This window comes from Herpailurus yagouaroundi, unplaced genomic scaffold (genome assembly GCF_014898765.1).
Source record: "Herpailurus yagouaroundi ecotype Mexico unplaced genomic scaffold, PumYag 28, whole genome shotgun sequence".
NCBI lineage: Eukaryota > Metazoa > Chordata > Mammalia > Carnivora > Felidae > Herpailurus > Herpailurus yagouaroundi.
The window spans coordinates 135,887,938-135,912,077 of record NW_024412376.1 but is presented as its reverse complement, the minus strand read 5'-3'; the positions used below and the strand labels follow the sequence as shown (position 1 = coordinate 135,912,077).

At 37.8% G+C, this 24,140-nt stretch overlaps 1 protein-coding gene across 10 annotated transcripts in view; it reads left to right on the top strand.

The window, feature by feature from the left end:
- KLHL5 (kelch like family member 5) overlaps positions 1 to 3,778 on the top strand; it is a 106,490-nt gene extending 102,712 nt beyond the window's left edge. For 9 of the 10 annotated variants that reach the window (XM_040485640.1, XM_040485649.1, XM_040485617.1 and 6 more), the window contains one exon: positions 2,499 to 3,778. In XM_040485640.1, coding sequence (XP_040341574.1) covers positions 2,499 to 2,555 — 57 coding nt within the window. In that variant the 3' untranslated portion in view covers positions 2,556 to 3,778. Of the gene's footprint in view, positions 1 to 648; positions 1,324 to 2,498 lie in introns of those variants that run through there. The other variant, XM_040485590.1, reaches the window with a different exon arrangement.
- The last annotated feature ends 20,362 nt before the right edge of the window (positions 3,779 to 24,140 follow it).

Genomic DNA, 24,140 nt, shown 5'->3' with positions numbered 1-24,140 from the left:
TTGTGACCTTGATCTTGTTTCTTAAGTTTAAGTAGGATTATTTGGTAGAGGGAAGAAGAGATAATTTGAGGGCTTGAGTCAGAGCTACAGAAATTCATTAGAAATGAAATCAGTCTCCCACCATGGCAATATGAATGATAACGAAGGAGCCCAAAATGAGATGTAAAAATCTCTTTTTCTAAGATATATTTGATTTATGCTGTTAGACTAGTTATAAGGAAATCTATTGGCCAGTGTTTAAGACTTGTTATTGGGATGCCTGGGTGGCTCAGTCAGTTGAGCATCCACCTTCAGCTTAGGTCATGATCTCACTTGTGTATTCAAGCCCCGCGTCAGGCTCTGTGCTGACAGTTCAGGGCCTGGAGCCTGCTTCAGATTCTGTGTCTCCCTTTCTTTTTGCCCCTCCCCTGCTTGTGCGCTTTCTCTCTCTCTCTCTCTCTCTCTCTCAAAAATAAACATTAAAAAATATTTTTAAAAGATTTGTTATTACAGGTAATTAATACTTTATGCTGAATTACTCTCTTATCAAAATTAACAATCTGTGACTACATAGCTATTTTGTTTGCATGCCACCTCTATTACTATTTTAAAGCACCTAAATTTGAACTTATAGCCATAGAATCTGAAAAACAAATGTTTTCCATTTAGTGTTCCAACAAATGGACAAGAGGACATTTGGTCAGGGAATGAAATGAGATTATAAAGTCTGAAGTCATCACCCACCCTACAACCCACCTTGACCCAAGGCAGGAGGTGACTGCACTGTATTGAAGAAATACTCTAAGCTGACCTTTCTCCCTGGTTGTTATGGCAACATCAACTCTTCACAGTGTAAAGACTTCAGTTCATGGGTGTTTTGAGAAAAGCTCCTAATTACAAACAGACACTTGTGATTGAAATGACCTAGAGGTTACTCCTAGAATACTGTGAATAGATTTGGCTTTAAAGCAGGTGATTTGATTGTTCAGGGAGATAGAACAGTGATCAAAACAATAGATTCAAATTGAGAACAACTGAGAATTCTCTTACAGTGTGTTCTTAAAATCCAGTCATTCAACTGGAAAGGTTGGGAAAGAGGCCAAACTGATTAGAAAGCGATTTTGATTTCGTGTATTTGACAAAAACATTTCATTAACGTACGCCTACATACATAAGTACAAAACACATTTTCTTAGTACTTTGTATTAGTCACTCCTTCCCTAAATACTGTTGTTTTAATTCTTAGGTCTTAATGTGCTCAAAGTAGCCCTTCTTTAAAAACTATCCTTGGGGTGCCTGGGTGGCTCAGTCAGTTAAGCGTCCAACTTCAGCTCGGGTTATGATCTCACAGTTCATGGGTTCGAGCCCCACCAGGCTCTGTGCTGGCAGCTCGGAGCCTGGAGCCTGCTTGGGATTCTGTGTGTGTCTCTCTCTGCCTCTCCCCCGCTTGTGCTCTGTCTCTGTCTCTCAAAAATAAATAAAATGTTTTAAAAAATTTAAAAACTATCCTTGTCTACACTTTTATTCTCACTATGAATTGCCCAGTGTCTAGGCTACTTAAAAAAACAATAATAATAGAGTAAGTGAAAGATTTAAGAATTATTCCTTATCTATAAACTGAGATCGTATCTCTTTCCCTGGCACCCTGCACTTCCGCCTCATTGTCATAGAGTTTATTCACCAGATTTGTTTCAATTCCTCAGGAGCTGGAGGAGTACTATTTATTATTTATATACTCTGCTAAAAATTAGTCGAATGGGTTTAGACCTTTCCACCATGCACAGAGAAGGCAGTCAGTAAATGTGAAATTACTGGTTCCCCTGGAATAAGCAGACCCCAGGCATGCAGTGTGTTTGGTGTGCTCTGAGACAGCACATCTGGTAAAGGGCTTTTCGAGATAATACTTGATATTTTGTCCACATTGGCCACGGAGTTAAAGTTCAGCATTTCCTCATTATCCATATCGTGCATCATTTTGGCCAAAACAAAGGGTCGGGTAGAAAAATCTTGAGCAGTTTTTTTTAGAAATACCTTTAAAGAGAAGCGAATATTGGGGCGCCTGGGTGGCGCAGTCGGTTAAGCGTCCGACTTCAGCCAGGTCACGATCTCGCGGTCCGTGAGTTCGAGCCCCGCGTCGGGCTCTGGGCTGATGGCTCAGAGCCTGGAGCCTGTTTCCGATTCTGTGTCTCCCTCTCTCTCTGCCCCTCCCCCGTTCATGCTCTGTCTGTCTTTGTCCCAAAAATAAATAAACGTTAAAAAAAAAAATTAAAAGAAAAAAAAAAAGAGAAGCGAATACTGCATAATAATGCAATACATCCTAAACGACTTAATCTGTGAAACTCTGGCAGCAGGAGGGATTCCGGGGGAAGGAACCAGGCCCACAGCAAGGCTGGGGCGGCAGGGTTTGGCAGAGCTCCTTGACAAAAATAGACTATTTCAGTACTTTTCAAACTGGGTATGGTTTTCTCAACTTTTGTACCTGCCAATCCAACAAATACATTTTTTTGTTTCTTTTTTAGGTTGCTCCACTGTGTCTAGGAAGAGCTGGGGCTTGCGTTGTAACTGTCAAATTATAATGGAGTGCTTTGTTTTCTAAGTGAAGAAGATATCCTCTTCCTTATGAATTTAGGAAAATTATCCTACCACCACTGGACACATTTTTTAGCAAATTCACAATGCCACATACCTGGGCACAAAGTGCCCGATCTCAACGTGAAGATGATAAAACAAGGGAGGAAGGAGTGGATGAACCAGGATTAAATCCTGCATTTCTTAGTAAGTCATTTCTTAGCAAATCATAACTACAGCTGGCGGGTGGTGAACATACGTTCCTGGTTTAACATATGCAGACAAATGCACTCCTCCTAAATACAACACAACTGGGAATTTCATTTATTAATAACCACACTTTACTCCATTATCCAGATTTCCTTTATTATAGTGCACATACACCAGATAAAACTTTTAACATTTGCTTTGTAACTTTATTCTACATTAGTTGCACTAATTTGTATTTGTTTAACCACAACCACTATTTTAATGACATACTAAAGACGATGCTAATACTTAGTTTTTTTCAGAAATAGCTGTATTATATAAGCTTTGATTATGTATTTTATTTCTAAATCGGTTTAGTCTAATGAGTGAAGAAAAACGTTAGAGCATTAAAACAATAATGAGCGGATGAAAACAAAATGATCTTTGGGTTCTTTTAAAATATTCAACCTATTATATTTAGATTCACTAAGAACCACGTGTTATGATATTCTCAAATTGGAATAATTGACACATGGTATTTTGTATTAAATTTAAGATATGCAAATTTATGTAGAGAAAATAAATGTTATATTCACTACAATGTTCTTTCACCTGAGTAGTATTTAATTCTATGGATTTGTTTTCTTTTATGTTATAAAAGATGTTTTGATTTTGTCTTTTGATATGGACAGGTACTGTTTGGATATTATGTTCTCAAGTCTGTAGTTACCATCCTTGCTTTTGTTTCTCACATTTTGCCACAGGTGGTAACCCTTTGTGCTTCTTTGTAATCAAACCGTTTGAGGGGAATGAGCTTATCGGATGTTGAAAAATAAGTTTGAACTCTTTATTACCCAAAGTTTTGTACATTTGTAAACTCCAGTTACACATGTGAATGTTAATACTCTCAGTGAATTGTTTACTGTTTGCAAAAATGCACTGGGCAGTAACATTTTATGATAAACCCTTTAAGATATACAAGTCATTAACTTATGTCTTAATATAAAAATGAGTATCAACTAAATTCCCATCTTTTAAAATACAATGCTGTGATTAATGTGTTTTTACATTTTATATCAAGGTAGATTGATTTTAGGTGCCTTCTTTAAAAATTAAACCAAACTCTTTTTTTTTTTTCTCTTTTTTTTTTGAGCCAGTTTTAAATGTTCTTGAAATGTTAAGAACCAAGAAACTGAATACTTCCATTCCCAAAGAAAATCTTGTGGTCGTTATTGGTGGGGCCACAAAGGAAATAATAATGATAGTGAAAAACACATTAATGTTTATGTAATCATTATATTATAGACATGAATTCATTATTTTCATGATAAGGAGGGATCAGCCTTAGAGTGTATTTATGTATTTAAGGGAAGAGAGAGAAAAAGGTATAAGAAACAAAACAAAAAGCCAAAAGCAGAAATGTGTTAGTTACATCATCACCTTGTTGGGGAAGCCTAGGCCTGTGATTTGAAAGGAAGTACTTCTACACGTGATTATCTCTTTGAACACTCACCATCCACTCTCTGATTTCCTATGGCCCACAGTGGAGGCCAGACTCATGTTAAAGTAAAGGAACAGATTCTTCTCTGTGAGGGCTTTGCTTTCCTTTATGGGATTCATGCACAGTGCCTTTGGTTTTTCCACCCTGATAGAGGGCCTCTCTAATGCAGTTTTGTATAGTTGACTCTTGAACAACACGGGTGTCAGGGGTGCCAACTCCCCACACAGTAAAAGATGTGTGTATAACTTTCGACTCCCCCAAAACTTAACTACTGCTAGCCTACTGTTGACCAGAAGCCTTACCAGTAATGTAAACAGTTGACTTACAAATATTTTGTATTTTGTATGTGTTATATACTGTATTCTTACAATAAAGTAAGCTACAGAAAAGAAAATGTTATTTAAAAAATCATAAGGAAGAGAAAATCCATGCACAGGGCTCTATTGTATTTCTCGAAAAAAAATCCTCATATAAGTGGACCCATACTGTTCAAACCTGTATTGCTCAAGGGTCAACTGTACTCAGTAGGACCTGCTTTCTTGAATACTAATAAAAAGAACCCATTTCTTTTCTAGGGACAGAACACTTACCAAAATATTCATTCTTCTTCTCCCAGTCTGGGGTCTTACAAACCTAGAGGAAAATATGGCTCTTTTTGTATCCATACAACATTGCTGCCTTGACTTTTACTATTAGTTTGTTCATTAAAGATGTCTAGATGCTCTTTATTTTAACCTCATTTGGTGACACTTTATAAAAATAATATTTGTTAATAATTACTGAATGCTTATTATGAATTAAGAACCAAGTTGTTTGCATGCATTAATGCATTTAATCCTCACAACAACTTTATGAGGTAGGTCTGTTATTAATCCCATTTTTACAGATGAGGAAACTGAGGCACAGAGGAGTTAACCCCAAGAGCATAAATAGCAAGATCATAAATAGCATTTATTTTATTTATTTTTAATTTTTTTAATGTTTATTTATTTTTGAGAGACAGAGACATGGCATGAGTGGGGGAGGGGCAGAGAGAGAGAGGGAGACACAGAATCCAAAGAAGGCTCCAGGCTCTGAGCTGTCAGCACAGAGCAGGATGCAGGGCTCGAACTCACAAGCCGTGAGATCATGACCTGAGCTGAAGTCGGACGCTCAACCGACTGAGCCACCCAGGCGCCCCAGTTAATAAAAAGAATATGAAGAAAGTTTATGCTTCTTGGAAGTAAAATTTATATCAGTCATACCCCTCTCAGAAAATTTTGGTTCTTTAGTCTCATGGGAGAATTTTGTTTAAATCTCTTACAGAATTTTATATACAATTTGCTTTAGAAAAGTAAATGAAAGAAAACATGATATGCACTTAACATTTATAAATATTAGATAAATTGCATGGTATTTTGGATGACTGAAACATAAACAAATTTATCAAAAAAGGCTCTATTGCCAATAAATTAGATAACCTAGATGAAATGGACAAATTCTTAGAAACACACAAATTAACAAAACTGACTCAAGAAAGAATAAAAAAATCTGAACAGACCTATAACAAGTAAAGAGATTGAATCAATAATCAAAAACTTCCAACAAAGAAAGTACAGCAGCAGGGGAGTTCACTGGTGAATTCTACCAAACATTTTTTTTTCTACCAAATATGTAAGGAGAAGTTAATGCTAATTCTTCTTAACTCTTCCAAAAAAAAAATAATAATAATAATTAAATTAAATTAAATTAAATTAAAAGGGGAGGAACACTTCCTTAATTATTCAGTAAGACCAGCTTTATCTTGATACCAAAGACAGATCGTACACCATGACAGACTAGTAATTATTGCAGGAATACAGGGATGTTTCAACATATGAAAATCAATCAATGTAATATATCACATTAATAGCATGAAGGAAGCAACAGCTAGAAGAAACTGGGACAATGACATGAAAATAATGGTCTTATTAAAAAAAAATAGAATGAAGGGGGAAGCATGATCATCTCAATTGATAAGAAAGGCATTTGACAAAATCCAACACTCTTTCCCAATAAAACACTCAGCAAACTAGGAAGAGAATGGAATTTCCTCAACCTCTTAAAATGCATTCATGAAAAACAAATAGTTAACAACATACTAAATGGTGAAAGATTGAAAACTATCTCAAGATCAAGAAAATGCCCACTCTTATCACTGCTGGTCATCATTGCACCAGAAGTTCTAACATGAGCAATTAGGCAATAAAAAGAAATAAAAGGAATCCCAATTAGGAAGAAGTAAGCCTATCTCTATTTGCAGCTTACATGATCCTATATATTAAAAATTCCAAAGAATCCACACACACACAAAACTATATAGAGTTAATAAACAAACTCAGTAATGTTGCAGGATACGAGATCAACACACAAATGTCATTTGATATCTATACATTGGCCAAAAAAAAAATCCAAAAAGGAAATTTTAAAAAATAATTCCATTTACAGTAGCATCACAAAGAATAAAATACTTGGTAATAAATTTAACCAAGGAAGTGCAAAGCTTGCACACTGAGAAGTACAAAACATTGCTGCAATAAAGATTTATTTAAGTGGAAAGACATCCCATGTTCATGGTTTGGAATACCTAATAAAGTTAAGATGGCAGTACTCTATAAAGTAGAGTACAGATTCCATGCAATCCTTATCAAAAACCCAATGACCCTTTTTTGCAGAAATGGAAAAGCTAACCCTAAAATTCATATGGAATTGCAACCCAAAGGAGCCAAAACAATCTTTAAAAAGAATAAAGATAAAGGACTCACATATCCTGATTTCAAAATGTATTAAAAGCTACAGTACTCAAAACAGTGTGTACTGCTATAAGGATAAATATATAGACCAGTAGCATGAAATAGAAAGTCCAGAAATAAACTATCATCAATACACTTATGGTCAACTGATTTTCAAGGAGAGTGCCAAGACTATTCAATGAAGAAGGAATAATCTCTTCAAATGGTGCTGGAACAACAATATTCATGTGCAAAAGAATGAAGGTGGACATAAGAGTTAAAACCATAAAACTGAGAAGAAAACATAGGCATAAATCTTCATGACCTTGGATTTGGCAATAGTTTCATATATATGGCACCAAAAGCACAAGGTAACAAAAGATAAATTGGACTTCACTAAAATTAAAAAGTTTCTATGCATCACAGGACACTATTAGGAAAGTGAAGACAACCCACAGAAAGTGAGAAAATATTTGCAAATCATGTCTATCAAGAAAATATAAAGAACCCCTACACTCAACAACAAAAAGACAAACAACCCATTTAAAAATGGGCAAAGGATTTGAATAGACATTTCTCTGATGAAGGTATAAATTCATGGGCCAACAAGCCCAGGAATAGGTGTTCAACATCATTCATCATTAGAGAAGTGCAACCAAAACCATAATTAGAGACCATTTCAAATCCACTAGGATGACTATAATTTTTAAAATAGAAAATAAGTGTTGGTTGGAGAGGATGTGGAGAAATGAGAACCTTTGTACATTGCTGGTGGGATGGTAAAATGGTACAGATATTATGGAAAACAGTTAGTGGTTCCTCAATAAATTAAACATAGAATTACCAGATGACCAATTCCACCCCTGGGTATATATCCCCCCTCAAAATAAAACCCCTGAAAACAGGTGTTCAAACAAAAACTTGTACACAAATATTCATAGCAACATTATTCATAGTACCCAAAAGGTGGAAACATGTCCATCAGCTGATGAATAAATAAACAGATTGTGGTACATAATATAATAGAATCTTTTTGAGCCATAAAAAGAAATGCACAGATACATACTACAACATGGATGAATCTTGAAAACATTATGCTAAGTAAAATAAGCAAGACACAAAAGACCCCATATTGTATGATTCCATTTATATGAAATATACAAAATAGGCAAATTCATAGAGATAGCCGGAATCTGAGAGGAAGAGGGAATAGGGGGTGGCTACTTAATGACTAAGGAATTTCCTTTCAGGGTGATGAAAATGTCCTGGAACTAATTAATAGTGATAGCTACAGAACATGGTAAAGAAATGTCACTTGTGGAAAATTTATGTATATTTTACAACAATAAAAAAGCTTAGTATGTATGTTAGAAACTGTTATTTAAATATCATAACACTTAGGCATTCTCTAGATATTATTGGGATTAAAATTTTGCACTGATATTCATCCCAAAGATATTTTTTTCTAAATGTAATCTGCAAGTAAATGAATTTTTAAAGTCAGACAGTAACTTTAGATCATAACTCTAGTCTAAGAGTGAGAAACAATGGCAAATAGGAAATTTTGATTGGAAGCTCTTTCCCAATGCCTGGTACACAAACAGGCATTCCACAAATGTTTGCTAAAAGTCAAAGTAGGTACCTTTTCATAAACTCCATATAATGCTTAAAATTGTTGATAATATCTTAACTGTTACTGAGGAATAAACAGTAAAATGACATGTCATTTTACTGTGACTGGATTATAAATTCCCATGTAATATTTTCATTCTATTTCATTCTATTTTCATTCTATTTCATTTTTTATTTTTCATTATTCATTTTATTTCATATTTTCATTTGATTTAGTAAAAAAATCAAATGAAAATTAAAGCCTACTTTTGGCATTTTCATCCTTCTCAATCTCAGATGTCTTCCATGATTTATAAAAATGCACCAAGGCCCCCATCAGAGATTCTGTCCTTACTCCTAAGACCTAAGAAAATACCATGTTTATTTTGTATCTTCTCCTGGGCCTGAGCAATTCTGGCATCTTGTGAATCTCTTGAAGAAATACAGTATTGACTGATGTAGGTATTAGCATTACAACTAGTGTTTACTGCCACCCTATTTTCCCTCAACCCTGAGTAATTACTTCCTTTGGCTGAGATGTATCTAAAGAGTGAGGACAAGGAAGCCTGGGAACCCTGTTCGGTGCCCTATATCTTTGCCCAAGGTAAGGTTGGTCCCATTTGGTGACATTTCTCTGTGGATAATAAACACATATGTAATCGAGATATTTTAAAACAGTTTTATATTGCTGAATGAATACTACTTGTATAATATGTGCCTAAAAAATAACTAACAGAAGTTCGGAAGGCAAACAATGACTCAATGACCATTTGGTTACTCTGTGAGTGGTGGCATGCCCAAGGTATTAAATTGATCGTGACTACATTATGTTTCAAAACTAGTCAGATTATATTTTTCTGAGTGAATTCTACTCAGAAAGTCTATTGTCACTTTTGAAGATAGTTAAAAACACTCAAAACTGAGAAGTGGAATCAACTAAATTTTTAAAATAGTTTTCAAAGGTATGCATCTTTACAAATCTAAAATACATAATAAACTGAGCAACTCAAAAGAGACATAGATGGAGTAAATTTTGTGAAAGGAAAGATATCCTCACTTCGTGGTGACTGGAGCAATGAGGTTAGAGAGAAGCTGTCATTTAAAGAGCTAGCTGTATGTGTCAGTGACAAGAATAGCTGGGCTGTGTGAGAACTTCAAAGAAAGAAAATGCTAGGTAATAAGCTTGGCAAAAGCTGACCTACTTACCTGTCTGATTCTGTATCACAAACTCAGCAAAGCTGCAGAGAAGGACTGGGAGTGGGGGTGGCAGGAGCTAATCCAATTGAGAATTCATTTATCTCAGAAACTTTCTAATCAATAAGGCATTGAGCAGAGCATTAGGGAGACCAAAATCTTATGCAATAATTCATCATGACACAAAGGAGGGGAGAGAATGTTAGTTCCTTAAGGGCCCATTCTGGGGTATATTTTTGTATCCCCTGCAGCCCTTAGCATTTTACTCATTGATATACCTTCACGTAATAGGCTCTTGCTCATTATTGGTTGAATATAAATATGGAATGGACTTGGTCTTTGAGGTCAGTCACTATAGATGTATGTGAGTTTATAGTAACACAGATTCTGAAACACAGAACAAAAACAATTTATGAGATTTCCGTGTTCACATATTGCAAGAGGGTTTTGAAATTAGAGAGGTGGAGAACACAAGCACAGAAATGACTAACCTAGAATATGTTCGGGAAGGAAGGAGCAGCCCAGGCTGAGTGCTGAATCAGATACATGCATAGGGGTGGAGGGAAATGTCGGCTCATTTATTGTGTTATTCAAATTAAGAATAACAGTCATCATTTCTATCTGTACATGACTCCACAATAATATGAAGAAGCTCCAGATGGTTATAAATAACTACCAGGGATGCAGTCTACAGGTAGGCCTCCATTATATTCTGTCTACCTGCTCTTCCCTTCTGACCTTGTCTACATAGTCATATGGACCACTTACAGCTAAAATATATTAACTAAATCGTCTGTTTTCTCTTCTCCCAGCAATATTACAACAATTACAATTTTCAAATGTCATGGACATTTTACTCAATATTTGGGTGGTAGGGAAATTTTATATTTTCTCTGTTACATAAATCTTTCATAGTAAGTAATAGTCATTGCAAAGATTGTACTAGATGATTATTCTGGTCCCTTCTAGCTCCAGTATTCAATAATTAGGTTGAATAGCAACTATCTCTTGATGTTCATATCCACCAGATATGACATCTTGGGATAATATCCCAGCCAGAACCCAGAACGCTATGGAGTTACCAACCCAGTGCCAGCATTGTCTAGTCTAGTGATTCTCAACCACAGCATCACACCAGGATTACTCGAGGAGCTTTAAAAGACCCTTAGTGCCTGGACTCTACCCCATATATGCCATCTCAGGATATCAGTTCCAGCCAGAACCTAGGTGATTCTAATCTGCAGCCACTGTAAAGAACCATTACCTAGGTCAATCTCTGTGTCACCGCTTACCAAAGTCTTCAAATCAAGGCCCTCTGAACTATAGTCTGAGTGTTTGTGTTAAGAACCTGACTCCCCCCCCCCCCAAAAGTTATGGTATTAGGAGGTGTAGCCCTTGGGAAGTGCTTAAGTCAAGAGGAGACAAGCCCTCATGGGTGGGATTAGTGTCTTCTAAAAGAGGCGCCAGAGAGATCCCTAAATCCTTCCGCCACATGAGGATATACCAAGAAGTTTGCAACCAAAAGAGGGCCTTCACTCAACCATGGGGCACCCTAAGTTCAGACTTCTAGCCTCTAAAACCGTAAGCAATAAATTTCTGCTGTTTATAAGGCACCCAGTCTGTGGTTGGTTGGTTTGGTTTTTTAGTAGCTATAACAGACTATCACAGTGTTAAACCAAGATCAAACTTTTCAAGCACCCTCAGGCTTTTAGGAGAGCCACTTATTCACATAATTATGAGATTGCAAATCATTCTTATCTGCTCAAGCTCTCCAAGGACCACTACAAGATAATATTTTGGTAGCTTTATTTAGCATGTGCAAAGTATACAATTTTTTTTAAAACAATATACCATTTAGAGGTTTTCACAATTTAGATGAGCTTTTCCCAAATTATACCAAATTAGGCTGTATAGTATTTTTGTAGAAGAAATGGAATATTTTTAACAAAGTTATTTAAGAAGATATTTGTGATGTTCTAAAATGAAAAGCATCTTTCAAAAACATGAACAACTCAGAACAGACTTCCGTTTCTGGGAATATGGTTGAGTAAATTACTTAAAAAAATCATCCTGCTTAAAACAATCAAAAATTCTGAATAAAATATATTTTCCCTTAAACCTTTGAAGAACGAATAAAGATTATGAAGACAAAAAGCTAAGTGAAAGGAGAGAAAGATGAGCTGAGCACTGAACCTCTTTTACTGAGGACATTCCCCAAATGGAGGAAATTTCCTTTTGGTTTTGTTGGTTTCCTAGGGTATAGGCTAAAAAAGTCAAAACCCAAGACATGCCCAAAGTGGAAAGACTCTAAGTCTATAAAGCTGGGACCTTAAAGTGCTACAGCTCAAGGAAAGTGACAAACCAAAATAACACCTACTTTGTTCCCTATTATCAGGAGAATGAGAAAAGAGAAAGAAAGAAAGAAAGAAAGAAAGAAAGAAAGAAAGAAAGAAAGAAAAAGAAAGAAAGGAAAGAAAGAAAAGGGAAAGGAAGAAAAGAAAGAAAGAAAGAAAGAAAGAAAGAAAGAAAGAAAGAAAGAAAGAAAAAGAAAGTGACAGAAAGAAAGGGAAAGGAAGAAAGAAAAGAAAGGAACAAAAGAAAGAAAAGAAAATGCCTTGGGATCTCTGAGAACAGGTGACCACAAGTCACACACACACACACACACACACACACACACACACACACACATACACACACACACTGTAAAGTTGCAGCCCAGATTTACATTACAGGAGACATAAATAGTCCCATAGTCATTTAAAGAAAATCTTTCCACAAAGAAAACTCTAGGCCCAGATATTTTCACTGGGAATTTCTACCAGACAAGGAAGACTATCTTTCTGAAATGTATGTAAACAGAATAATATGTGCTTAGGAAATTAATGTCAGAAAAATGACATCAAAGAAATGCCCTATCTGCACATTTTCAGCAAAATATTTCTCTCATATGACCTTCAAGAATACTAAACTTTGTTAATTTCATTAAACTAATTCTATAATTATTCAAAATATGACAAAAGATATTTCTTCTCTAATTTTATTTAGTCTTCTATATTGTTCACAATGATTGCCATTAGAATAATCATGTTACATGTTTGAGCATTCACAAAAAATTGTAAAACCTACAAGTGAATATTAGTTAAGAGAACCAAAATTTCAACATCCATGACTGCATGATGGTGACAAGTTGTTTAACCACAATAGGACAATGACTTAATTAATATTAAACATTTTAATAGTCATTATTTTGAAATTATTCTCCCTTGTTGATAATAAAAATTATTCAGCTCAATTTTTCTTTGTCTTATCTGGTAGAAATTTTAGATTATGGACTTGCTAATATTACATCAAACTATAAAAAATTATGCTGATTCATAGTCCTGGGTTGTCCACTGATACTATATAGTTAATGCTATTTAGCACATTGCCATTTTTTTTCAATTAATTACATTATGCTTTAAGATGAGCTAAAGGTATTTTTGTGCCTAATTATCTGCATACTTATAATAAATAACCTGTGACTATAGAATCTCGGGGAGCCAAGTAGAACCATTTAATGAAGGCCCATGATCAAATATGGTAAGTACTACTGGAGTGAGGAAAATGTTTAAAATTAAAATTTTACCTGTGGTAAAACTTTGCAACGTTCCACAAATGAGTACCTCTTTTGAAGACCAAAGAGAGAGAAAAATGGCCAACTCAAGATTACACTTCAGCTTTCTACATCCAAAGACTATAAAGGCAGAGAAACTACAGATTGAAGGTCAACAAACTAGAGCCCACAGGGCAAATCTGTCTGCTGTTTGTTTGTGTAAGTGAAGTTTTATTAGAACACAGATGTGCGTATTTGATTACATATTGCCTATGGCTGCGTTTGTGCTACAACAGCAAAGTTGAGTAGTTGTGACAAAAACCGTATCTTTTTCTTGACATTTGCAGAAAAAAAATTGCCAACCTGTGCGGAGGATCATTCTTCCATCACCTAAGAGATAAGGCCTCAGAGAAGGTCTGATATAAGGAACTCCGTACTATAGCACAGGATTGGCTGATTATCACGGTCTGGGATTTGACTCTGCCCTACCTGCAAACTAGTAAATTAACCTGTTATTGTTTCACACGTGCTGGCAGAAGACATTAAAGTCCTAGGGCAGAGACAAAGAACTAGATGACTCCAAGTACACAAACTAGTGTGACTCTCAGAGTTTGGGACAATTCTGCTGGCCCCCAAATCCCACAGGAGCTGGTGGGGAATCTGCTGAGTTTCAGAAATCCATTGCTTTTATTTATTTGTTTATTTTTGAGAGAGAGAGCTCAAGCGGGGGAGGGGCAGAAGGAGAGAGAGACTATGAAGCAGGCTCCAGGCCCAGCATGGAGCCTGACTCAGGGCTGGATTTCACAAATTGTGAGATCATGACCTGAGCTGAAATCGAGAGCCGGTTGCTTAACCAACTGAGCCACCCAGACGCCCCTCCACTGCTTTTATAGCAAATGGTAGGCAACACTGCTCTTTGTCCTCAAGGTTTCATACTACACACAGCCCTGAGAAAAGGCCCAGGTTAACAGTAGTGAATAGGGACGCTCAGGCACTGCAGCAGATTGCTGTCCCCTTCCTCTTGTGACGTCTCCAGCATTTCACGTTGTGCCAGCTGGAAAGGAAGAAAAAGGCCCATGTCTGTTTTCACAGAGCAGGTAATGAAGATTGGATATGAGTAGCCAAAAATTAAAAATTGGCACATATGACTATCAGTGAAACCAGGCACATTGAATCGAGATAGAGTCTGAAAATATAGAATAAAAGGAAGAGGGTGATTCAATTCATTTTAACAAATCTGTGTGTGTGTGTGTGTGTGTGTGTGATCCTACTGTGTGCTAAGAACTAAAACACATGGTCCCTCACACTTTAGTGACTGTAAGGAGCTCATAAGCTGGCGGGACACAGACAACTAACCATAACTATGTCCCCGACAATCCATCACATCCACGATTCCCTTTAATACAAAAGGAGAAAAAGGAGGGAAACATTCTGGTAGAAAAGAAGTGTATTGACAGATAATTCCAGTACAAGAAGATAAGTAGCAAATGGGATAAATTATGAACATTAGACGAATTCAGAGGAAGAAGTGTGATCCCTAAAATAAGAAAATGAGAGTTCCTTCAATGGTTGGTGCACCTCAAATAAAATACATACATGTCAAACAGATTGCGGGCAAGTAAACATTTTCAGAAATTAGTTCAATTTAGTTTAGTAAACATTTGTTAAATATCTACAAGGTACAAGTTACAGAATGAAATAATTTTATGAACTGCCTAACATACCTTTATAATATTTTTTCTTACATTTTTTGGTTGCCTACTTACTGATCACCTCTTCATATGGCAACAGTTTTCTCATATTTTCTATAGAAAGTATAGAAAGGTAGAAAGGTAATTCGCTTTCCTCTAACACAATTGATCATAATTTGTTCTTTTATTATTTATACTTCACAAAACCTCTTTCAGCTTCACAATTCATCATCAGTCATGCCATGTAAACCTTTAGGATTGGGGAAGATTTACATCATGCTTCTTTCTTTCTTTTTCTTTTGAATGTTTATTTATTTTGAGAGGTGGGGAGGGGCAGAGAGAGAAGGAGAGAGAGAATCCCAAGCAGGCGCTGCACTGTAAGAGCAGAGCAGAGCCCAGTGCAGGGCTTGATCTCATGACCACGAGAACATGACCTGAGCCAAAATCAGGAGTCAGACACTTCACCAACTGAGCCACCCAGGTGCCCTTCAAGTTTCTTTCTTGTATGAGCTATTTCTCCTCTACTTTCCCATACTTCTATGCTTTCCCTACTTTTGGACATATTTCTGTCATGATCCCACCACATGCCCTGCACCTTCATGTCCTGACCTAAGCCAGAACAGCTGCAAAACTTAAATATACATGAAAGCAGGGAGCTTAAAACTGACCACTTGTTTTGGCGATGAGCAGTTTGCATGAAGTAGAAGCAGCTGTGTCTTAGTAAATGTTTAACATCGAATCTCTATAGTGGGGAGAAAAAAAAACAACCTCTGATTTGTAGCATTTGCCAATATCAATGGTGAAAATACTCCCACCAGGTAACGATTTCGAGCTACCAACATGATGTCACTAAATACAAAGTTGGGAAGAGATGGGTACAAGCAGGTCTCAGGCGCCAGTGTTGGGGGCACCAGCACACGATTGAGGAGAGGGTCTGAGAGCCAGACTGCACCAGGTTGCGTAGATAATGGAAAAGTGTGTGACTTGTTTCCCAGAGAAAAATGAGGAATCTAAGTGAGATCTGATGGGACCGTAATTTCATTGATACACATCCCAAAAAGAATAACTTATTTTTATTTTTTTTCAACGTTTATTTATTTTTGGGACAGAGAGAGACAGAGCATGAACGGGCAAGGGGCAGAGAGAGAGGGAGACACAGAATCGGAAACAGGCTCCAGGCTCCAAGCCATCAGCCCAGAGCCTGACGCGGGGCTCGAACTCACGGACCGCGAGATCGTGACCTGGCTGAAGTCGGACGCTTAACCGACTGCGCCACCCAGGCGCCCCTAACTTATTTTTATTTTTTAAAGCATCTGGAAAGAAATTTAATTTTTCCCTCTTACATCGAGCCATGGATGCTGTCAACAAAGCAAACAAAAAACGATTGGTCTGCTGAAAATTGTTTCTTCTTTCCTTCAAGACATACAGCGGTGTTCTCATAGTTGCAGACACATGCTGGTTTAGATCATTTCTCTCACAATTCCAAAGAGTGTTTTCCATCCCACCTCTCATACCAGCCAAACTGAGTTCATGCCTGCCTGCATCAGAAAGTGGTTGATCTCATGCTACTTGCCCATGTTCCTGGGCACAAGAAAGCAACTCTGCATGACTTAAAGCTGTGTGGCTAACCTAATTAAACCACAAACAAAAGATTTGAAGGCAATTTGCAAAAATATCAAAATATCCAATAAATATATGCAAAGGTGCTCAACATTGTTAGTCATTAGATAAATGCAAGTTAAAACTATGGCATAGCATTCACGGTACAACACACTACAATAAATACAATTTTAATTTTTTTAATTAAAAAATTTTTTTAATTTATTTATTTTTGAGAGATAGAGTACAAGCAGGAGTGGGGCAGAGAGAGAGGGAGACACAGAATCCAAAGTAGGCTTCAGGGTCTGAGCTGTCAGCACAGAGCCTGATGCGGGGCTTGAACCCACAAACCTCGAGATCATGACCTGAGCCGAAGTCAGACACTTAACCGACTGAGCCACCCGGGCACTCCTAGAATAAATACAATTTTAAAAGATTGGTCATACTGTGGGTTGGTGAGGACAGAGCAGTTAATTCTACATTGTCAGTGGAAGTCTAATACAACCACTTTGTAACAATGTTTGTCAGGACCTACTAATCCTAAATACAAAATCTACCCTGCATGCCTACAATTCCACTCCAAAATATATACTAAACACATATAAGTGCTTATTTCTATCAAAATACATGAACAAGAATATTCATGGCAGTTTAATGTACCCCACACTAGAAATGAATGTCCTAAATGTCCTAAAACAAAATGGATAAAGTGGTTCAGTGATACAATGAACTATTTACTTACCAGTAAAAAAGAACCAGCTACTAATCCACACAACATGGGTGTAGCATTCAGTGAAAGAAACAGAACACAAAAATATACATGCTGTATGCTTCTGAATGTTTCTACTTGAGTGAAATTCAAAAAGGGGTAACACTAATCCATGGCGATAGAGCTCAGAATGGTTAACTTTGAAGACGTAATGACTATAGTGGACAAGAGGGTGTCTTTTGAGGTGACGGGATGTTTGATGTCTTGATCTGGTAATGGTTAGGTGTATAAACATGGAAAAAAAGGAAAATTAAAAGTGGTGCACCGGGGTGCCTTTGGCTCAGTCAGTTAAGCGTCGGACTTTGGCTCAGGTCGTGATCTCAAGGTTCATGGGTTCAGGCCCTGCATAGGGCTCTATGCTGACAGCTCAGAGCCTGGAGCTTGCTTCAGCTTCTATGTTCTCCCTCTCTCTATCCTTCCCCCACTTGTGCTCTCTCTCTCTCTTTCTCTCAAAAGTAGTAAACAGAAAAAATTTTTAAAGCATTTTCCTTCCCTAATAATGCAATTTAAAGCCATTAGGTGGAACATGGCAAGGATAGTATGTGCAGTAGGGTTGAGGGAAGACATGGTGGCCCAGTGTGGGGCACCGGAGCCTGAGCAGGGTGAGGGGGGTAACCGCACAGCGGGGCAGCCTGGCACAAACTGTCAGAGCCTGAGGAGGGTAAGGGAAATACCCACGCCAGAGTTCAGCCTGGCATCGCAAAGTCAGAGGCTGAGCAGAGTGAAAAAGGTGTCTGTGAGGGACAACCTGGAAAAGGGGAGTTAGAGCCCACCAGGGAGGGGCGGGTGTCTGGGGACAGAGAGAGTGGGGGCGGGGATTGGAGAGTGGGTGCCTACAAAGGTGTGATACTGTGATTTATAAGAAACATCCATTCTTTTGTCTTCCTTCCAGTTTCTGGCACAGAGCTAAGTGATAAGAGCAACAAAGGTGTCTTTTGTTATGTTAATGAGGTGACTTTAGGAACGCACCTGAGGCGGGAGGGGGGGCAGGAGGGAGAGGGGAGGGACTGGTTGCTGGGGGAACCAACCAGGTCATTAGCTGGTTGGAGCTTTCAGTCCCACCCCCTGACCTAGATTGAATTCAGTCACCAGCGGCTAATGATTTAATCAGTCGTGACTAAGAAACAAAGCTTTCCCTAAAAACCCCAAAAAGAACGGAGTTTGGAGAGTTTCTGGGTTGGTGAGTCTGTGGGGAATTGAGGAAATTGACAGCCAGGAGAGGGCATAGAAGCTCTGCACCTTTAAGGTAAGCTGCCCTACCCTGGGCATCATTTCCACCCGGCTCTTCCTGAGTTATATGTATATATATATTTTAAGCTTATTTATTTTGAGAGAGAGAGCATGTGCATGCACACAAGTAAGGGAGGGGCAGAAAGAGAGGAGAGAGAGAATCCTAAGCAGGCTCTGTGCTGTTAGCGTGAAGCCCAACTCTGGGCTCAATCTCAGGAGCTGCGAGATCATGACCCAAGCCAAAATCAAGAGTCGGACACTTAACCGCCTGAGCCACCAGGCACCCCCTGAGTTTTATAGCAAACTGGTAAGTATAATGTTTCTGTGAGCTGTTCTAGCAAATTAAGCGAGCCCAAGGAGGGGGTGTTGGAAACTCCAATCTACAGCTAATTGGTCAGAAGCACAGATAACAACCTGGGCTTATGACTGCTGTCTGAATTAGGGAGATGGGGGCGGCAGTCTTGTGGGACTGAGCCTTTAACCTGTGGGATCTGACACTATCTCCTTGGAATTGAGTTGAATTGTAGGATACTCAGCTGGTATTGGACAATTACTTGGTGGTGTGGGAAAAACCCACAGACATTGGGATTGGCCCCAGCATGGTTAAAGGGTATTAGTCGAATTAGTAATTATATTAAGGATAATGTAACACAAGTTTCTCACTGTTGGAGAAGGGAGTTATAAATACAGAAAGGGTAAAAACTAGAATGAATCCTGATATTGAATCAGGATTGGATGTGCCAGTGTGAACTCACAGTTCAAGAAAGGAAGGAAGGAAGGAAGGAAGGAAGGAAGGAAGGAAGGAAGGAGACATATAAGACAAATATTCCCTAGCTCGCTCTCTTTACAGAGAGAGTCTGGAAATAGCAGTGATCACACCTTGTGCCCAGATCTTGGCTTCTAAATACCATCTTCTAAAAGGAATGAAAGATTCTTGGAGAATGCCCGGTTCCAGACCTAGGGCAAGAAAAATACAAGGCAAAACTAAAACACCTTATTGTGCCAGTAGACAAGGTTGTGCTCAAAGAATGTTGGGGGCATGGCAAAGGGCATGGAAGGCAGCTTGGAGGGGCTTCCACTGACTAAACTGGGGTCTATGTAAAATAAATGGCAATAATAAACTATAACCCTTTGAATAAAATACAAACATGTACAGACATTTGAAAAAACAAAAACTGGAAGCTTGATGAGGAACAAGACATTTAATAGTTTTAAAGTATCTCCCTCCAAAACATTGTTACAGAGGACAATGAGTAACTTTAAATTGAGAAGCCTGGCAGACACCATTTTAATCAAGAAACCAAAGCGATTATTATCAGTAATGGGACAAATGAAAATCTTATGCCACGTGAGAGGATGGAATGAAAAGAACACAGCATCACTTCTGTGATATTCCTGCCAAAGATGTATAACTTGAACCTAATCAGGGGAAAATATCAGACAAGCTAAACTGAGGGTCATTCTGCAAAATAACTAGCCTGGAATTTTCAAACGTGTTGAGGGTTGAAAGTTAAGGAAAGATTGAGCAGCTGTATCAGATTGAAGACTAAAGAAACAGGACAACTAAATGCAGTGCATGATCCTGGACTGAATTCTTTCACTATAAAAGAGACATTATAGAGACAGTTGTCAAATGTGAATAGTTCTGTGCATTAGGTGATAGTAATGTTTCCCTGTGAAGCTTCCTGATTTTTTATGATTATGTTGTGGTTTTGCACAGAAGTGTGTTTGTAGGAAATACAGAGTATTCTGACATGATGGACCATCGTGCTGGCCAATGTGCTCTCAAACTGTTCCGAAAAAGTTGTTTCTGTGACTCTCCGATTGTTTCAAAAATAACAATAATTATTTTAAAAAAATAATTAAAATAAATGATAAAAATTTTTAAAACATTTTTTAATTTTTTAAAAAAAATTTATTTAAAAAAATAATTAAAATAAATGATAACAATTAAAAAAAATTTTTTAATGTTTATTTATTTTTGAGAGAAAGACAGAGTGCGAGTCGGGGAGGAGCAGAGACAGAGGGAGACAAAGAATCTGAAGCAGGCTCCAGGCTCTGAGTTGTCAGCACAGAGCCCTATGCGGGGCTCGAACTCATGAACCTCAACATCATGACCTAAGCCAAAGTTGGACGCTTAACTGACTGAGCCACACAGGTGCCCCTGAAATTTGATAAAAAAATTTTTAAAAGGCTCATTTTTCAGCTTGTTCTCTGTGTTCTAGGCCTCCTCCTTCCAGTTTTCCACAAAGTAAATTTCCTGCCTTCCTCAGATGCATAGGAAACATTAGCAGAATTGCAAATCATCTGAAAATAATTGATTGTTGAAAACTGCACATCTGATCCCAGATTTGCCAATGAAAGCTTCTCTGCATATAATTCCATCAATATGAGATAGAGTTTATGAAAATGGCCTTATTTGCGATATAGCAAATGAAGCATACAAAATTTGGTTTTCTATTCCTTTTAAGAAGTTCTTAGGAGAAAATTGATCCCCTTTCCTGTGGAAGAGATAAGAGAAAGTGAATGAAGGCATGGAAGGAAATGCTGAAATCTCTGTAAATTAACATTTTTGTAAGTATAAGGTGATATTTACATTGAAATATCTTGCTAGTGATGAGCCAAGGGAAAAGCTTATTTAGAGGGAAAAGCTCATTTTTCAGATAGTTGTGATTTTTCAAGGCAAAGAAAGAGTAAAAAGGAGACAGGAATAAAAAGGCACAGAAAAAATTTTAAGTTTAAACTTAAAGAAAAATCAAGAGATCCAGGAACAGGTTAATTCTAGCCTGTCATCTACCTTGTCCCATTCCAAGTATGCCAGTATCCCTGATCTAATATACTAAATACTCCATCTCCTTCCTTCTTTCTTCTTTTTTCTTTTTTAATGTTTATTTTTTGAGAGAGAGCGTGCGCATGCGAGCACGCGAGCGCCTGGGAGCGCACGTGTGGGGGGAGGGGCAGAGAGAGAGGGAGACACAGAAACACAGAATCCCAAGGAGGCTCCAGGCTCTGAGCCATCAGCACAGAGCCCTACTTGGGGCTCAAACTCATGAAACATGAGATCATGACCTGAGCCCAAGCTGGATGCTTAACCGACTGAGCCGCCCAAGCGCCCCTTCTCCTTCCTTATTTTTTAAGAGGGTACTGAAGCTAGCAGAGGCCATAGTTTGATTATAAGAAGATTTATAATACCGAACCATGAGCCCCTTCTCCTTCCTTATTTTTTAAGAGGGTACTGAAGCTAGCAGAGGCCATAGTTTGATTATAAGAAGATTTATAATACCGAACCATAAAGGATCCCTTCTTATTTAGAAGTCAGTGGGCAAATAGAAACTATTGTTGTCTTCTTCAATAAATCTTTCTTTGAAAATATTGTTTTCATGCTTCCTTTAACCAAAGTACCTTACAAAAAATTATTTTTATCCCTGAGCCACTGACAACCATCACTGCTGTTGTGTTATGTTCACGTGCTGTAAGACCACAACTCACACGGGATCAACTGCTTTCAGCAACACCTGATTCATTACAGAGGAAGTAGAAAAAAAATGTCCAAGTCACAAAACTTAAAATACAATTAATCCAGGGGCGCCTGGGTGGCTCAGTCGGTTGGGTGTCTGACTTCAGCTTAGGTCATGATCTCACAGTTTGTGGGTTTGAGCCCCACGTCGGGCTCTGTGCTGACAGCTCAGAGCCTGGAGCCTGCTTCAGATTCCGTGTCTCCCTCTTTCTCTGCCCCTCCCCTGCTGGTGCTGTCTCTCTCTCTCAAAAATAAATAAACAAACAAACAAAAAAATACAGTTAATCCAAGAGCTATTATTTTAAGAAAGAATTTCCTTTTTCTTCTCCCTTAAAAACTTCATTTGGGAAATTCATGATCTCTGAAAGTGAATATTTTCCCCTCCTAAAAGGATATGCATGTTTTGGAAAATATTTGGCAGTTCCTTTCAAAACTAAAAATAGACTTACCATACTATGTAGCAGTGGCATTCTTAGGTATTTATCCCAGAGAAATGAAGAGTGATTTTCACACAGGAACTTGCATATGAATGTTCATCGAACTTTTTTCCTAATAGCCCCAAACTGGAAACCACCCAAATATCCTGCATTTGGTGAATGGTTAAACAAAGTAAGAGACATCCACACCATGGAATACTACTCAGCAACAAAACAAAACAAACAAACAAAAAAGGAACAAGCTATTGATACATGCAACAACATGGATGAACCTCCTAAAGGAAATTGTGCTGAGTGAAAAAAGGTAGAGCCAAAGGGTTACATGCCACATGGCTCCATTCTTTTAAGATTCAAGAAGTAACACAATTATAGAGATGAAGAACAGATTAGTGGTTCTCAGTGGTTAGAGATGGTGGAGGAGGGGGTGAATGTGGCTCTAAGGGAATATTGCAAGAGAGTCTTGGGATAGTACAGTCGAATATCTTGATTGCAGTGGGCTTTCAATCTACACACACACACACGCACACACATGCACACACACACGAGTGCCTGTGTAACTGGTGAAATCTGAAAAAACTGTGGATCGTACCAATACCAACTTTTTGGCATTGATACTGCATCATAGTTGTGTAAGATGTGGGAGGCTGGGGGAAGAATACGTGGGAATTCCCTGCACATTTCTTTGCGCTCTCCTATAAATCTAGAATTATTTCAAAGTAAAAAGTAAAAGATGCTATGTACAAAAATTAAATCTTTACATTTAATGTGATTTTCTTGAAAATACGAAGACTAGCAGGGAAGCAGGGGAAGGAATTGCCAGTCATTAGGTAGGTATGGCAATTCACTTTCTATGAATCGCCATGGCAATGTGGCAACATTTCCTACGAATAGAACATTTTTACACATTAACTGGGAAGGGCAACAAGTGTTCTATATTCAGGACTGAACTTAGGGTTTGAGAGGCCTAACATAACCCGAGTATGTTAAGGACTTGACTCCGTGTTATACCTACTGTCCTCCTGAGGATAGAAAGAACCTAAGGGCGGGTGTTGGGTCCCTGACCACTTCTGCCCTAAGTGTGTGATCTGTATGTTTATCACCAAATCTTGCACTTTGACGGTTAACATTACTTACCCGCCATTTTCACTCTTTCAGAAGGTTATTTCTCAAACAGTAACTTTTTCCTAGATTTCAAATATATCCCCTTGCTTGGCATTTTTAAATATCATAAGAGCATCTTTATATCTTTTCCAAGAAAAATTCACATTTCTGGTGTGTTTTCAAAAAAAAAAAACACCTTAAAATCTGCAGTTACTTAAGACAATATTTATGTCTCTCAACCCTATTGCTCTGGTTTTTCCTATTCTCTCCTTATTTTCCTTCATTTCCTCCTCTCTCTTTGGCATGCTTCTTCTCTATCCTTTTAGAGAAAACAGTATCTTTAATCATTTACCCTTTGAGGATAGGGCCAGAAGTTTTGAAATCACTAACACTAATTATTAGGACAAGGAAT